The sequence below is a fragment of the Pipra filicauda genome, unplaced genomic scaffold, assembly GCF_003945595.2.
Source record: "Pipra filicauda isolate LSUMZ 115617 unplaced genomic scaffold, ASM394559v2 scaffold14_size4853619_pilon, whole genome shotgun sequence".
Lineage (NCBI taxonomy): Eukaryota > Metazoa > Chordata > Aves > Passeriformes > Pipridae > Pipra > Pipra filicauda.
The window spans coordinates 2,895,413-2,911,627 of NW_024103985.1; the positions used below are offsets into that span (position 1 = coordinate 2,895,413).

General features: G+C 39.3%; 1 protein-coding gene across 12 annotated transcripts in view; it reads left to right on the top strand.

Annotated features, from left to right (window-relative positions):
* Window positions 1-16,215, top strand: part of LOC113994209 (E1A-binding protein p400) — a 46,764-nt gene that overhangs the window by 3,767 nt on the left and 26,782 nt on the right. For 9 of the 12 annotated variants that reach the window (XM_039378891.1, XM_039378892.1, XM_039378894.1 and 6 more), the window contains exons 3-18: window positions 1,785-1,895; window positions 5,441-5,531; window positions 5,953-6,060; window positions 6,766-7,145; window positions 7,362-7,667; window positions 8,316-8,501; window positions 9,812-9,952; window positions 10,060-10,138; window positions 10,420-10,472; window positions 11,563-11,620; window positions 12,282-12,371; window positions 13,561-13,668; window positions 14,214-14,407; window positions 14,604-14,781; window positions 15,227-15,363; window positions 15,701-15,870. In XM_039378891.1, the coding sequence (XP_039234825.1) occupies window positions 1,785-1,895; window positions 5,441-5,531; window positions 5,953-6,060; window positions 6,766-7,145; window positions 7,362-7,667; window positions 8,316-8,501; window positions 9,812-9,952; window positions 10,060-10,138; window positions 10,420-10,472; window positions 11,563-11,620; window positions 12,282-12,371; window positions 13,561-13,668; window positions 14,214-14,407; window positions 14,604-14,781; window positions 15,227-15,363; window positions 15,701-15,870 (2,390 nt within the window). The remainder of the gene's footprint in view (window positions 1-1,784; window positions 1,896-5,440; window positions 5,532-5,952; window positions 6,061-6,765; window positions 7,146-7,361; window positions 7,668-8,315; window positions 8,502-9,811; window positions 9,953-10,059; window positions 10,139-10,419; window positions 10,473-11,562; window positions 11,621-12,281; window positions 12,372-13,560; window positions 13,669-14,213; window positions 14,408-14,603; window positions 14,782-15,226; window positions 15,364-15,700; window positions 15,871-16,215) is intronic. The other 3 variants (XM_039378896.1, XM_039378897.1, XM_039378898.1) reach the window with 3 other exon arrangements.

Here is a 16,215-nt window from a genome sequence, read left to right on the forward strand (position 1 = left end):
TCTTACACAAACCAAAAAAGAACAAGCAGAAAGAGTTACAAGAGGTTAACCTGTATTTGACTCATGTGACTGTGGTTAGATAGGTGTTACTGAAGCTCCGTGTTTCTGTGGCAACAAAAAAATCTGAATTAATCTAATTAATCAGAGAGAACACGTGAATCATAATGTGTAAGGGTCCATGGTCGTGCATCAGGTTACTGAGGCTGCCCTGGAGCTCTGTGCAGGTCTGAACCATTGAACAACCAGCACTTACAGACTGGTCATTACCAAGTGCTTAAATTACGAACTAATTTGAATCCATTGTTTATTAATGTCAAAGGACTTGAAACAAGCTTGCCACAGAAAGGTGCTGTGCAGCTTTTCCTGCACGTCTGTACCTGTTTGTGCAGCTGCTGACCCCCTGCACCCTGTGGGTGGTGCAGAGCCTGCCCATGAGCCTACATGGCAAGTGGTTGCAGCAGGGCAGATAGAAGTGATGCCCCTGCATCACTTGGCACTCAGAAATACCTTTTAAAATTTGTGAAAATTTCTATGGGTATAGAGCTGCCAGTTTGTAGAAGAAGCAAACCTGTTATGTGAAGAAACTTGTATTGCTTTGAATACCTGTTAGTAATGAGTGCCTCAAGTGAAAGTTGATGACTGTTAGGTGTGAATCATTAGCAGTCATATCTTCAGTTGGAATTAGTGGGAAATTTTAACAGTTTAGCAGCTGAAGTTTAATTTGTTCATTGCTTTGTTGTCTAAACTTCCTGATTAGGAAAAATATATTTCTGCTTGTGGTAGTTATTGATAATTTTGAAGGAATAATTTCGCCCTATATATAGTAACATAAAAGCTAGCCTGTTACTGTAATTTATTGGCAGTGGATATTCAGTATTTTTTTTCACCTGGTTTGTGTTTTGTCAAATTGTTTAGGTGTTCTTGTTGGGTTGCCTGTTTGTCAGCTGAAATACCAGGTATTTTTAACTCCCGTCTGCACATTTTGAGGGCTCTTTAGTGGGTGTGAATTGTCCAGGTTCATTGAAGCCAGTGGTGCTGCTACACTTTAGATCAGCTGAGCTCTACCTCTCGGTGTTTGGAGTTTGCTGTACTTCACTGCCTTCTCGTGGTAGATCCTCTTTTATTTGTGGAAGCCACTTGTCCCTGTAACTGCTGGAGAATTCTGCAAAACGCAACAGCAAAAGTCTTTGAGTGTTTTCAAGTGATGAATCCTTCTGCAGTATTATGACATCTTTTGAGTATGTTCTTTCTTTGTATTTTTTTTTTTGTCGTCTTCTGTTTAATTTCCCCCTCCCCTCTCTTTATCACTTTCTGCTAAAGCAACGCTTCATCCCTTGCCTGGAAAGGTTGATCTCTTTGGGAATTGGAGGGGAGAGCGAATGGTGGCTGTGCTCATTGCTTAAATAAATGTTGAAGCTCTCTTACGTTCAAACTGTCTGTCATGCTAATTTGTTGTCCGTTAGCAGCAGCAATCATTAAACTTAAAACACACTTTTATGTTAACTGCATTGAAGAAAAGGTTTCCAGTGACGAGAGGTCACTACAAACAGTCAAGGCTGTGCTCTGTTCTGCTATTAAAAGTTAGACAGAACTCTAAAAACGGGCTGTGCTCAAACCAAGCTGCACTGATGGTGGTTTAGTTATTATCCCCTCTTCACTGAGGTGCCATCAGTACCAAAGGAGTGTGTTGAACAGTTAAAAAAAAAAAAAAAAAAAAAGAAGAAAAACTTTTAAAAAGAAAATGATTCTCCCTTCTTTTTTTTTTCCCAAAATATTTCTCTCAGGTAAAGGTTGTGACAGGAAAGGATGGGCAGACTGGTACTCCTGTCGCTATAGCAACCCAGCTTCCTCCAAATGTTTCTGCTGCTTTTTCATCCCAGCAGCAACCATTTCAGGTACTTTTCAATGGTTCTAAAATGTAGTTTCATCCCAGATTTTTTTTCTTCATTCAGATTTGATATTTCTTAGATGAATTAGAATTTTCCCAAAAGCCCATCCCTTATCATCTAAACAAAACGAAAAAACCTTTGCAGTCTTCAAATGCATCAGTATAACTGAAGCCTTGAGGAAGTTAAAGCTTTGTCTCCAGGTTGCTGGCTTATTTCATTAACTTTCAGCTTGAATGTTTTCACTTTGGTTTGTTTGTCTTTTGTTTCCCTAATGCATTTGGTTCATTTGTGCATTCTGCGTAGTGATAATATGGATTCTTTGTCTGTGGCATTGTAATTGTGGATTTCTTCTAAATTTCTTTTCTTTTTTTTTCCCCTTACGTATTAAAGGTTTTGAGTGTGGCTACAGAAGGTTTTGGATTTGCCTTCCCTGAAATGTTTTAAACAACAATACTAACCCTCTGACACAATTTGTTTTAACTAATTAACTGCTTTCCATTAGCTCTGCCGTAAACGTTGCGAAGAAGAAACGGAAGGTCTTTTTTTACTATATAAGTTCTTTTTAATGATTTTTTTTTCTTATGAGGGAATGCTGAAGAAAGTGAAGAAATAAATGCGATAATCAGTGCAAATTTTTATGGATCAGTGATGATGCAACTTTAAAGTTCAGGCTAGTATGGGTGTGTGCAGCTGCCTACAACTCTGTGTTACCCAGACACCATTGTTTATATACCCTGAGAAGTAATACACTTTAATTCAGCTGTCCAGTCTGTACTGCCTTTATCTAGGCTTTGGAAAAAGGAGGGTTCAGTGAAATATGAAATGGGTTGTGTTCCTGTGTGGTGTACAAAGGAGTCGTGTAGTGAAGGGACTTGCACTGAGAGCTCTTCCTTATGGCCAATATTGACACATCTTCCAAGTCTCCTTAGTCAGGCTTCATCTAAGTTTAAAACATGTAATATTACATCAGGTTATTTATTGTAGTGATTAGGGTTATCATCACGCTGTAGCTACAGCAGTGGTGAACTAGTCTTGAGAGTATTGGACCATTTCAGACCAGTTTCAGAGGAACTGGTTCACGCTAAAAACCTACAAAACTGTCTGTGCAATAATGGCCTTTCAGCACAAACTGCCAACAGAAAGTAGCATCTCTTTCCATCAGTCTTTCTCTTTGCAACTGTTTATAGAGAAGTAATGTGTCCCAATCAGCATCACCATTCAAATCTGAGTGCATAAGTGCAGCACTCAGGATGATTATTGTGGCTGTGCTGCATAATCATGACCTCTGGAGAGCTACAGTATTTTAATTAAAGTTGGGACAGTTTTAGTCTAATACTAGTGGTATGTGACTGCAATTCATAAAGGCGTAACGTCTCTGCTCTTTGAAGTGTCTGCCCTAAATTACATGGTGATAATGCAGACAGCTGGGAGGCATATTCTTAAGAAAATGCCAGTCAAACATCCTAAAGTAGAGATACAGCCTGAAACCGGGAGTATGTGATCATCCAGAGTGAGAGTGCAGGTGAGATAAATGGCATTTGAAGGGGAGTTTGGAGAATGTACTTTCTTAAACTGGTGTCCCAGAAAGCATTTGATGCAAATGGGACGTAAGCTGAATTTGTTAGTTAATTCAGTAGCATTATACAAAATAAGTTCTTGTGACTTATTTTGAAAGTTCTATAAATGTCCAAGTGTAGGATGCTCTGCCAGACACTGGCTGTTGGACTTGAAATATGCTGCATGTCAGCCTTGTGAGAAGATAAATATTTGAAAACTTAATCCCATTGAGTGTGAGATGGCAGTGAACCATGACCATTAGGGACGAATATGAGTCAGAGATTCTTAAAACCAAAATTTACATTTTAAGGCTGTAGCTGTATCCCTGGAGTGGCCACAAATGCCCTCACAGCAGCAAAGAGATTAAATGTTATTAATTCATAGCTATTGATTGTGTCTGAGTGCCATGAGATATATTCAGCTCAAAGAGTGTTTGAAACAGTCATTTTAGGTGACGTTGTCTATGGTTGTTAATACCATTTGATGAAGCACTGAAGATGCAGGATGTGACTGCTGTAGTTTATTTTAATATAGACTGGTGTTTGCTTCTGTAGGTTTAATTTACATTGGTAAAATTTCTATTAAAAATTAGAGAAGAGAATACCTATAAATAAACTAGAAGATTCTTACAGGAAATTACTCTTTGCTATGTTGTCATAAAAAATTTTCACAACATTTGTAAACCCTTTCTGTACCTCGACATGACAAAGACTCTCACCATCAAAAAATTACACTTTGAGATCTAGAGTGCTAAATTAGCTCATTTCCTAGGACCTAGAGACTGTCATACATAAAGTTTGTGTTCTCTGATGGAGTCTCTTAAGACATTTTTTTGGGGTAGCCCTTACTTATCTCATATTAAGTTTCATAGTAGAATATTGGGTATAGTGTGGCAAAATATTGAGGAGAATTTAAAAGTATGACTTGGAAACTCACTGAAAGGAATTGGACTTGCACAAACACTGAGGGACATTAATAAGTACTTGCCAGTGTGCTGAGGATTCAAAGAGCACAAAATTGTCATATACCCAAACTTGTTTGCTTCAGTGATCCTGCATGTAAGCTGCCACCTGTGTTTGCCACTGAAAGGGTTCTCTAGGATATATTTGTGCCATCATTACCAATATTAAATGTAATGATTTAAAAATGAAGTTTGAATGCACTGTGTAATCTTACTGAAGCTAAATTCAAAACTTGCTGGATCAGATCCCGGTGATTCCTTTTGCATCTCAATATCAGTGGTGCTCTTCCAGGCTTGTCAATTCATAGTCTGTGTGCTGTTTATGCTCAGACAAAATTAATAGTAATTTCTGGTGAGCTCTGATGTCACCTTACCCTTATGGCAATATTGTTCCTCCTCATTGACTTTATTCATGGTATTCATTTTGCCAGCTGTGCAAACAGGTACAAGTCTAGCATCTGGAAAACTGGAATTGGAACTTGTGTAACTTAGCTGAGGTTCTTTTATTCCATCTTCTGAGTTTCAGCAATTTTTCCTGAAATATTTCAAGGATAACTCTCATAGAGCTCTATCCTGAGTGTGAGAGTGGGAGAGACTCAATAAACTTAAATTGTTTTCAGAATGAGAGTTAATTTGTGTGTTACTGGTGTTTCACACAGAGGTAATACACTGATGAAAATTTCCATTTATTAAAAAAAAAGTAATAAAGAATACTGGGCAAGTTTGGTTTTTTTTTGCATATGCCATTTTCCTGGGTTTGGTGTCACTTTTAACAAAATGTAAGTGTGTATTCTATATAACCAACGTCGTCAGTTTAGTTCCCATTTTAAAATCTAACCTCAACGAAGAGTATCTGTGCATTGTGGACATCTAAAACTTGATAGCAGATATTGAATGAGTCGTGTTTCCTTTCCTACAGCTGTTCTGAAGGATTTGTTCTGTGCTGGCCTCTTTAGATCCCTTTGTAAATTATACCCTGGTGTCAGACCATCTACAGATTGAACTTGTGTGGTTTGTTTTCTCTTCCCCGTAGCAAACGCATACAGGGACTGCAGGAACGGGGACTGTGAGCACCATAGAGATTGAAGCTTTTAAGAGACAGCAGCAGGCCCTTGCACCAGCAGGTAGGTTCCACAGGCACAGTTTCACTTTGGTTCTTTCCTTTTTCCAAACAGTGAATGGAGCCCACTGTTCTGTAGCTCTTGAAATCCAGTTTTGCCTCACCTCGGGAATTGCCAGATCCTTAGGACTATCTACTGTGAATGGTGCTGTGTGAAGAGTGCACTCCACTCACAGTACATAGGCCTGGATTTGGCAGGCATGGAGACTTTGTTAGGTTGATTGTTCTGGCTGAGAAGATTGGAGATGGCCAACTTGAAGTCAGAGGGACTTGACTGCCCTTGGAGCATGTTCTTCATAAATGCTACACATGTATTAGTAGTCGTAGCTTTCTGAGCTGATGTCGGAATCATGTGTAGTAGTTTGCTTTGTAAAACTGAACCCATTCCATTGTACCATGCCATAAATGGAATTTGAATATCACAGATTCGTCTAAGAGACCACGAATTGAAGTGGGCCGTCATGGGATGGTTTTTCAGCACCCGGGTGTGGCTTCAGGAGTTCCTCTTCAACAGCTAATGCCAACGGCACAAGGTACTGTGTCACCACATGCCAATTGCACATTAATTTAACAAGGAGATGTTGGTGATGGGACTAGAAACTTGGGCTTCCGGCCTTCCAAGATCCTAGTCCCACCACACACTTCTCCATGTAAATTAATACTTGGTATGCAATGCCTGGTTTGTTCAAGGAGCTGAGTGACGGGCTCCAAAGGTGCATGTGGGCATGGAAATACGTCACAGGTGCTGATGCAAAATGGCTAATCTGAGAATTCTGGAACTGAGCCAAATGACTTATAAAAAGGAAACCACCTAATTTGAACACTATGAAAAATTTTTATTCATTAGTCATGCCAAGCTTTAGAATATGTGTTAGAGTGAATGCATTAAGAACTAAGTAGTATTTAGACTTGATGCTGTTGTTTTAGGTTAAATTCCTTTAGTTCACCAGTTGTTTTTTTTTTTTTTGAGTACACGAAATTTAGAAGACCTATAATGACATGCTCTTTTATAGTTGCTGTGCTCCAAATTTTAGTTACAGTCCTGTGCATGAAGTACTTCATTGTTTATTGTAATGGTGATTTATTTTGTGATTGTGATGTGGTATTTTCAAGTGATGGTGTCTTGTGGCAAAGTAAGTAACAAAACGCTCTTATTTGCAGTTGATTTCCTCTTTATATCAGTAGAGATCATTGGACATTTTGATCTCATCTGTGCTGTGTTTCCTCTTGCCTTGTAGGTGGAATGCCTCCCACTCCTCAGACTGTGCAGCTGACGGGGCAGAAGCAGAGCCAGCAGCAGTACGACCCCTCCAAGGGCCCTCCGGTGCAGAACGCGGCCAGCCTGCACACACCACCCCCCCAGCTGCCAGGGAGGCTGCAGCCCACCAACGTGCCCATGACATCCCTGCCAGCCACCCTGCAGCTCTCACAGCAGCAGCCACAGATCGTGGAGTCTCCGGCTCAGCCTCAGATTCAGGTGAAGATCCAGCCTCAAAGTGTGCCCCTGACGGCCGCTCCGCTTCCAGCACCACTCCAGCAGCAGGTGCCACCAGCAATCCACGTGCAAGGACAGACACCAAGCCAAGTGTCACAGCCACAAGCTACAGCACAGCAACAGGTATGGGAATTTTATTGGGGTGAAAAGATGTTTGTTTCAATGTCCTGTAAAATCTAAGGATGTTATCTTCATTTTTTAATTCTACTGGACACTTAAATCCTTTCCTTATAAAACTGCAGGTGTACATTTTTTATTCAGTTAAAGTCTTCATTATGTTCTGCTGTGATGTAGACCAAATGTCAAATCCCAAACTCATCCAGTGTGTTTCTTGGGCAGACTGTGACTCTGACACGACCATCTGCAGATGCTGCTCAGACTTCTCAGCGTCTCACGGCAAACACGGCCCCACCTACCTCATCCACGGCGCCAGCAACGGTCTCAGGCACAACACCCCCTTCTCCATACCCAGTGCAAACAAACAGGACCTCTCCAGCCACGAACAAGTCCCTGTCTCCTATTGCATCCAAACCCCCAGGCTTGGCAGTGGCAGCAGCAGCCCCTAAAACACAAAGTCCAGCTCAGAATGCAGCAGCGGTACCGCAGGAGAACTCTCAAGACAAGCTTGCTGAGCAAGTAAAGCTGGTAAGATATTCTTAATTTTTCCCCAAAACTCATGGACAGTTAACACACAGTAACAATTAACATGAGTGATGTGTTTTGAGTTACGAAAATGGCTGGTTTTTGTGGCAGAAGATGGTTGGGGCTTTTTTTCAGACCACTGAGTTTTAGTTTTGTGGGCATTCAGAGAAGTTGAAGACAACCTCCTGGTCTTCATACTGTTGTTATGTTCTTTCTGTTGGTTCTGTCTACTCATTGGAGGTGACTGCAACCTTACTTATTTTTATAATTAACTGGAGGTGTTGTTTTGCTTATTCAACAGGAACCTTGTTTCTTTTTTCACAAAATCAAGCAGTATTAATAATGAAGGTATATTTATCTTCTGTGGATAAATACATATGCAGTTCCAGTTTATTTAAAAAAAAAGATTTTTTGATTGCAGTTTGCATATGTCTCACAATTTTTTTTGTGCTGTCCACTAGACCATTTTTATCCTGTTACTTAACACAAAGCCTCTTGTAATACAGGTCCAAGTACTATGATTCTCTTTATATGTAAATTGAATTTAGTCCATTAATTTAATGAAGTGGGAGCAATTACTATTTTTCTATGGTTCTACTACTTAAGGTGCATTCTGCAGCTTCATTGTAACTACCTGTACTTCTTTTTAAGGAAAATCAAATCCATCAGCGAATAGCAGAACTGAGAAAGGAAGGTTTGTGGTCCCCGAGGCGACTGCCTAAACTCCAGGAGGCTCCAAGACCAAAATCTCACTGGGATTATTTGCTGGAAGAAATGCAGTGGATGGCAACTGATTTTGCCCAAGAGAGGAAGTGGAAGATGGCAACTGCTAAGAAGGTACTTGAAAAACATTCTTTAACTGAGAACAATCAATGTTGGTACCACTCAGCTTGGTGGCAAAGCTATTTAAGTATCTTTTCCTACAGATGGAAGTGATGGGAAGATGAGGCACCAGCTTTGGATATTGTAGCATTTGAAAAAGACTAGATAATTGTATGGATTGTGGATGCAAGTAATAGTTAAGGATTTTGTGGATTTTATTCCTCTGGAAATCAAATAGCTTGTTTGGGGACCCACTCAATATGTTGACTGGGTCACATTTAAAAAGTAGAGCTATCATATCTCTCACAGATTAGTTATGTCCTCTCAGTCAAGAGTAAATACAGAATTTTGTAAATGACTTTCACTGGGTTGTCTGTCTAATTCTTCTTTCCTAATCTCAGAAAAAAAATAAGATTAAAGACAGCAGTGGAAACATGGTAGAGAACTGTTTCCATAGGGGAAGAGAGCAGCACAGTGGGAATACAGTGATGGAATGGAAATTGTGATGGTGTGAGATGAAATATCTAAAATCTGTTTGTTTAGAACAAGCAAGAGTTTTCTATGGATTCCAGCAATGTGGCACTTTGTTTTGATACATTTGTGACCAGTTTAGGATAATGAAGAGAGCAACTGAAGATTTAAATTGCCATGTTTTGTACCATATATTCTGAAATGATGGAAACTCAAAGCAAAGTATTGAAATAGGTGTATCCTTTTGTACAATAAATATCTGTATATTTGCATATAATTTAAATCTGGATTTCCATTTGTGGCCAATGGTAGGTTTTTAAAAATAGGAGAAACAGGAGGGGCAAATATGAAATGATCCTTCCCCTGGCACTGTGCTTCAGACTTCTGGAAGTCAATGTTTTAGGGGCCTCCTGAGCTAAAGTTGCAATCAAGTCAGTCTTAACAGCCATTGACTGATCTTTCACTCATGTATGTACACTCTTTTTGAACTCATTTTGGCTTTGGTCTCTGACATTTTGTGGTGTGTTTTCTGTGACTTCATATGTGCTGTCTGAACAAACAGTTTTGTGTGTTTGCTGCCGCTTTCAGTAGGGTTTTTTGTAATTTTTGTTTTGAGAGAGTGAATTAAGAGTTTTCTACTTGATTGCTTGGTTATAGGTCTTGTATTTTCTTTCTTTCATTTGGGTTTCATGTCTGTTGCTTTACTGGCATGGTAAGAATTAGAAATATTGGAGGTAAGTGCTACGTGTGTAAAGCTATGGTCAATATCTGGCTGCTGATAACTACTCTAATGTTAAGGAATGCAGTGATATGTATTTTGAGATAACCTAATTCAGTATCTCATGGTATTTTAGATGGTAAGAACTGTGGCTCGTTATCATGAAGAAAAGAAACTTAATGAAGAGCGAGCTAAAAGGGAAGAACAGAACAAACTGAGGCGAATTGCTGCATCCATTGCCAGAGAAATAGAATATTTCTGGTCTAACATTGAGCAGGTAAAGTACCAACTTACTCAGACTTGTGCAAGTTGTGCTGGTTTTTTCATCCTCAGTAATTTATTTATGAAATGTAAGTGCTTTACTAGTCCTGATTTACGTTTCAGGTTGTTGAAATAAAACTGCAAATTGAATTTCAAGAGAAAAGGAAAAAAGCTTTGAATTTGAAGAGAATTTCAAGGAAAGGTAATTGTATTCCATTTTCATAAGAAATACAGTCCAAATGCTGATGCTGCTGTTTTATAAAATTTCACTCAGTGCAGGTTAAGCTTGTTGGTGATAGAATTGTGAGTTGCTAATAAAAGGTTGTGAATAGGTCTGAATGATGAGTTATGGGGCTTTTATGTTTGCGTGCTAGATTTTGTTAATAATTCCTGTGTTTTATGGTGAATACATTTAAAAGTTCATGTAAAAAATGTAAAATTGCTAAGTGATTAATGCATACATGAAGTATAATAATTTTCCAGGTAAGGATACAAAGGCTGCAGAAGACCTTTTTTTGGAGAAAGATAGTGAAATGGTAAGTCTTTCTGTTTCTTAAAAAACCCATCAAATTAATTTAAGTGATGCTACATATGTGAAACAGTTCTGGTAAAGGTGATTTTTTTCTTTTTTAATATGTGATGATGATAAGCATATTTCACTGTAGTTAATCACAAACATACAGTCTCAAGCACAAAGCTGTTATTTTCTGGTTAGGAACCCCAGCTTTTAACAGGGAAGTGGATTGTGATTGATCCATATCTTTAGTGGCTTTGAATCATTCAAAGATTGTAAACCAAAAAAGCTGTACAAATTAGTTGCCATACTTGGGAAGGAGTATCATCTACTACAATCAGGGATAGACTTTATGGGGCATGAAAAGTGTTTTCGGGTGTTCAGTGAAGATTTATCTGCTGAGAGATAGAGGTATATGTTACAGAATGGACCAGACTGAATGAAAGTTAGATATCTTTTGCTGTAGATGAAATGTGTGCAAGAACTCCTTGGCTATGTCTGTGCAGTTGGAAAAAAAAATGGACAAGGAATTGTTCTGAGGCCCTCAGCCATCTGTCATGGCACAGCTGATGCCCACATGCTGAAATACTCCCCTTTCACCAAGCAGAATGCCTGCATCTGAATTTCCTGTTAGGAACAGGCTTTAGCATGTGTTGTCAGCCAGACTGTGGCCCAGCACTGGCTGTGAGAGCTGATTTGCAGAGGCTAAACCATTCCAGAGAGTGTACTGGACAGCTGAGACCATTGTAGGCCTGTGCCATATCCCTTTTCTATTGACTAGTGAAAAAATTTAGTCCTTGGTTCCAACCTGAGTGAAAGTTCTGTGCCTCAATAATGTTTTAAAGGGAAAGAGTGTACTATGACTCTGTAGCACAGCTGGGCCTGAATAATTTACCCACAAACACTGGAAGTGGCTGATTACACACTCCCTTCAATACAGCAGCAGTGTTTCTGTTTTTGTGTGACCAGGAAAGTGATAGTAGGTGTTAGGGGTCTATCAGCAAATGCTGTTGTGGCTGCAAGGTATTTTTTGCTTTCTTTAAAAGACAAACAAACCCCCCTGCTTATATTTCTTGTCTATGATTTTAAATATTTTAATTATTTAATGCTAGGGGGGTTCATCATCTGGAAGGAAAAGAAAGGCAAGCACATCTTTGACTGATGAGGAAGGTAAGTCGCTTCCCAAAATTGGGCATCCATAGCATAATACATAAATTGTGTATTAAAACCACAGATTTTCAGTCTGTTACTGCATGGCTGCAGTGCTTTTCACAAACCAAATACCAACCTTCATCTATTTCATGGGGAGACGAGATAGTCAATTAGATATTAAATTGTCCTTAGAAGAGCTTCAGTGAAAATTTGAAGTTTCCCTGAAAATACACTGCCATTGCTGTTGGTGGGTTTTAACTCCTTCTGTCCACGTTCCTTCATTTATCAAACCTTACTAGTGGTCTTAAACTTCTTTTGAGGATTTCAGACTGAGATATCCATCTACTTTAGGTCCTTTCTTGTGATGACAACTGTGTTGTGTTTCTGACAAAGACAATCCCCTGTTTAAAGCTACAGAATAACCTGCCCCAGTGAACATTGTTAATCAACACTGAACTGCCTTCTGTCCTGAGGCAGAAGTGCTTCTCTCCTTTTCACTTACCTTTTACATTTTACATATAGTTGGTTTGAGATTTTCTTTTCCATACCTGTTTCATTGTTTTTAAATCCTACTGACTTATAATATTCTATATGAGTACACTTCAGGGGTATATAATTACAGACCTCCTGAATTATTGTGTAATTTGAATGCCAAGATTTGCATTTGTTTTTCTTGCAGTTGAAGATGAAGAAGAAACAATTGAAGAACAAGAAGCTAAAGAAGGAAACATAAACCATCAAACTGAATTGTCTACTCTAGCCAAAGAAGGTACGTGTGTGGCTTGATTTTTTTGTGCTGGGCTCTGAAACAGCAGGTGAAAACGTGTAGCAATTATATTTGTAAAGAGGATTATGGGTGAGAAATTGAGTGTGTTCAGATGTTCAGTCCTATATAGCCAGTATTTATTTTTTTCTGTTTGGAAAGCTGCAGCAGGTCATTTATGGGATGATGATGGGCATCTGTACTTTGTAAAACAGTCCATGTACTTAACCAGTTATCACACAAGGTGGCTTGAGAAAAAGTATTTCTCCACCAAAGCACTACATGGAAACCTTACAGCAAGACTCTCAACCTAAGTTCTAGGAGAGCATGATAAACACTTAAAACCAGGATTGCATCAGATGAACATTTTATCATCAGCTGTCTCGAGTATCTCAGAAGGGTTTTGTGGTCTGAAAGGGCGCTGAAGTGCTGATCTCGAGGGGATATAAATACTTGAAGGTAGGGGGCTTTTAGGGACAGTGCTCTGGCTGGCAGCTCTCTTTCATTAGCAGCATAACTGCTGTGCTGAGCTTGATGTGTGCAAGGCATCCCATAGGGATGGTGTCACTTACCATGATGAAAGCCCTGCTTTTAGAGACAAGCTTCCCATTAAGCTGAGTCCTCCTGGCAGTTAATATGCAGTTTCCAAATCCGTTTGTTTGGTCTGTTTGGCAGCTTAGTGGCTGCAGCAAACTGGCCAGTTGGAGGGATTACAACTCTTGGCCAGTCAACCAAGTTCCTAATGAGGATGTTTGCTGATTGACTGGCCACTGCCGTCATACTCATTCCTACTTCAACAGATCAGACAAGGGATTGTGGAGCTGCTGTTCAGAAGGGCTGAGGGACAACTCAGTTTTGAAGCTCTGAAGTCTTGAATTGTCTTCCAGCCACTCAGCTGGATTTGATGTCCCTACCTGCCCAGCTAGGGGTTTACTAAGGGTTGTAGGGTGGGTTTGTAATACAGTAAAAAGCAAACTGGAAGAGCAAACTGCTTGGTGTAATGCCAAGTGTTCTCTCTAATCAAGGTTATTAAATAAATACCGCCATCATCCACCTAATAATTACCTTTTAAATTCATTTCTGATTAGAGAACTGCCTTTATACAATTGTGAAGAATGCAATGAGATTAAAATCATTGGTATCAATTGTTCCAAGTTTTGATATTTATAAGCTTGCATCCTTTAATGACCTTCAGCTGAATTGCCTCTGGAAGATTTGGTAAAGATGTATGAAGGTGCCTTTGCAGAAAATTTTCACTGGCCCCAACCAAAGCCTGACAGTGAAGAGGATAGCAGTGAGGAAGGTAAGTTAATTTTTTTTCAGAAGAAGTTGTGCTGATTTACAAGGTGAAATAAGTTGCTTGGCTCTTCAGGTCTCTGTGAAGACATTTTGTTCTAGGGGAGAACGTACATTGAGTGAATCACAATTAAAATTTCTCAGTTCATGACAAGAGGGTAGTGTTTGCCTGTCTTAAAGTCAAGATGTGTGTGATTCTCAGGAACAGTACACTCTGTAGGTAGCTATAATTAAACATCTGTTCTGTACTAACATGATGATAGAACTACATATTTGAGGATAGGTTTTAAGTAGTATAAGAGAACCTCCCTAGAAGCTGTGAAAAGCTAATGATTGTTAGTCTAGCTAGTGTGAATGTCCAGAACACGTATATGATTATGAGCTTAGACTATTTTAATTTTATCTTGACTAGCTTGAAAATTACAGAATTGTTTTTAAAAGTTAGCTGCCTCCTTTTCTTTCTTCCTGTCTGAATTCTAATCCTCTCAGTTCCTTTGTGTAACTTCTACTCAAGTTTATTTTAGATGCCAATGTAATTTTTTTCTCTCCTAGAAATGGAAGACCATCTCTCTGACAGGGAGAGCCCTCAGAAGGAAGTTGTGCTCATAGACTCCCTTCTCAGCATTGACCAGTACAAGGGCATAGACAGATCAAGTCCTCCCAAGAAGCACATGCGAGACATAGCAGAGGTTGCTGCTGCAGCAGAGATGCTGTTACCTAAAGGCAGTTCCAGGATAACAACAGCAGTAAGAATCCCTGTTTTCTGCCACTGTGTGTGTGCTTATGTTTACATAAAGTATGCTTTTTTCCATAATTTTGCAGATTTTTAGCAACAAATTACAGTAATTTTTTTTCTCATTATCAAACTATAGAATGATTATGCCTGATACCACGCTCTGTGGATTTAACTCAGAAAAAAATATCTAATCATTAATATTACAGGTAAAATACAACACTCCATCACTGCTATATGGCTCTCTCAGAGAATATCAGAAGATTGGGCTTGATTGGCTAGCAAAGCTGTACAGGAAGAATCTCAATGGCATCCTGGCAGATGAGGCTGGGCTTGGGAAAACAGTGCAAATCATTGCCTTTTTTGCCCACTTGGCTTGTAATGAAGGTAAGTTCATTTGCCTAACAATTTTAGACAGGTACTGGGCCAGCTTTATCTTTGTGAATTGTAACCTAGGGGCACTTTTTCTTCTGGTGAACCATATCAGACTTTAGTTCATTTTCAGAGTGAGATTACATCAGAAAAACTTTGTTACATAGTGTGACATAGGGATGCCATCTAATCAAGTAGAGTTTGATCAATCTGCTGTTACCTTCTAGGGAACAAAATTCTTCTGAATTCTTCTAAATTCTTACTACTATAGAAAAGCTTTACAAATTGTTTAATGCCCGGGAATAGATTAGTCATTAAAATACCTCTATTTGTTGTTATTGGATCTCATTTTTAGTGATGAATTTAGTGCACTGCACTTTTAAAATCAAGGGAGAATATGAGCCACATGAATTGTAAGCAGTCTGTTTCTAGTGTTAACTGCTATGTTTCCCTTCTGCAGGGAACTGGGGCCCTCACCTTGTTGTTGTACGGAGCTGTAATATATTGAAATGGGAGCTGGAACTGAAACGCTGGTGCCCGGGCTTGAAAATACTTCTCTACTTTGGGAGCCAAAGGGAACTTAGGGCAAAAAGACAGGTATTTTGCAACTCTTTAAGTGTTGAAGACCTTGCATTTATCTGTGTATTCCTTACATCATGGTGCAATATGAGAAGTCTTTAACACTGTAAGCTGGTTTACAGAGACGTTCACACCTCATAGTTCTAGGTTTTCAAAGGCATTTTTAGAACCCCTTGGCATTGAGCAAAACATGCAATAGTTCACCTGCTTTCTGAACTGACTATAATCCAAAGACCAAGACTTTCTCTTATGTTGGGTCATAGTGTCTTTCTGTTCTTAGAGAAGAAAACAGGTTGGAAGATATTCGAGAGTTCTGCCTTAACTTTCCTGTCTCATCCTCTTTCCTTTTCCGTAGGAATGGACAGAACCCAACAGCTTCAATGTGTGCATCACTTCCTACAAACAGCTGTTCAAAGGCCACCCAGCATTTATGAAAATGCGATGGAAATACTTAATAGTAGATGAGATGCAACAAATAAAGAACATGACTGAGAAACACTGGGAGGCCCTGTTCAGTCTCCGCAGGTATGGAGCAGAGATTTGTTTTCCTGCTGGCAGTGGGTTTTTCTCTTTTCATGTCACACAGTTCTTAACAGAAAACGGATAAAAAGAGACCCCTATTGACTTCATCTGCCCGAATTCCTGTGCAACGAGCACCTATAGAGTGGTGCCTTTATTTGAAACAATCAGGATTCAGAGGCATGCTCGGGATATTTTTGTTTCCACTGTCATAACATTATAATTCTTCTTTGCTGATACTCTGTGCTCTGAACCAGATCCCCTTATATGTGCTGATGCTCTGCAATGAGGAAGCTGTTTTGGTGGTATAGTCAAGATTAACAAGATAATTTATCCTAGGTTTAATTTTAT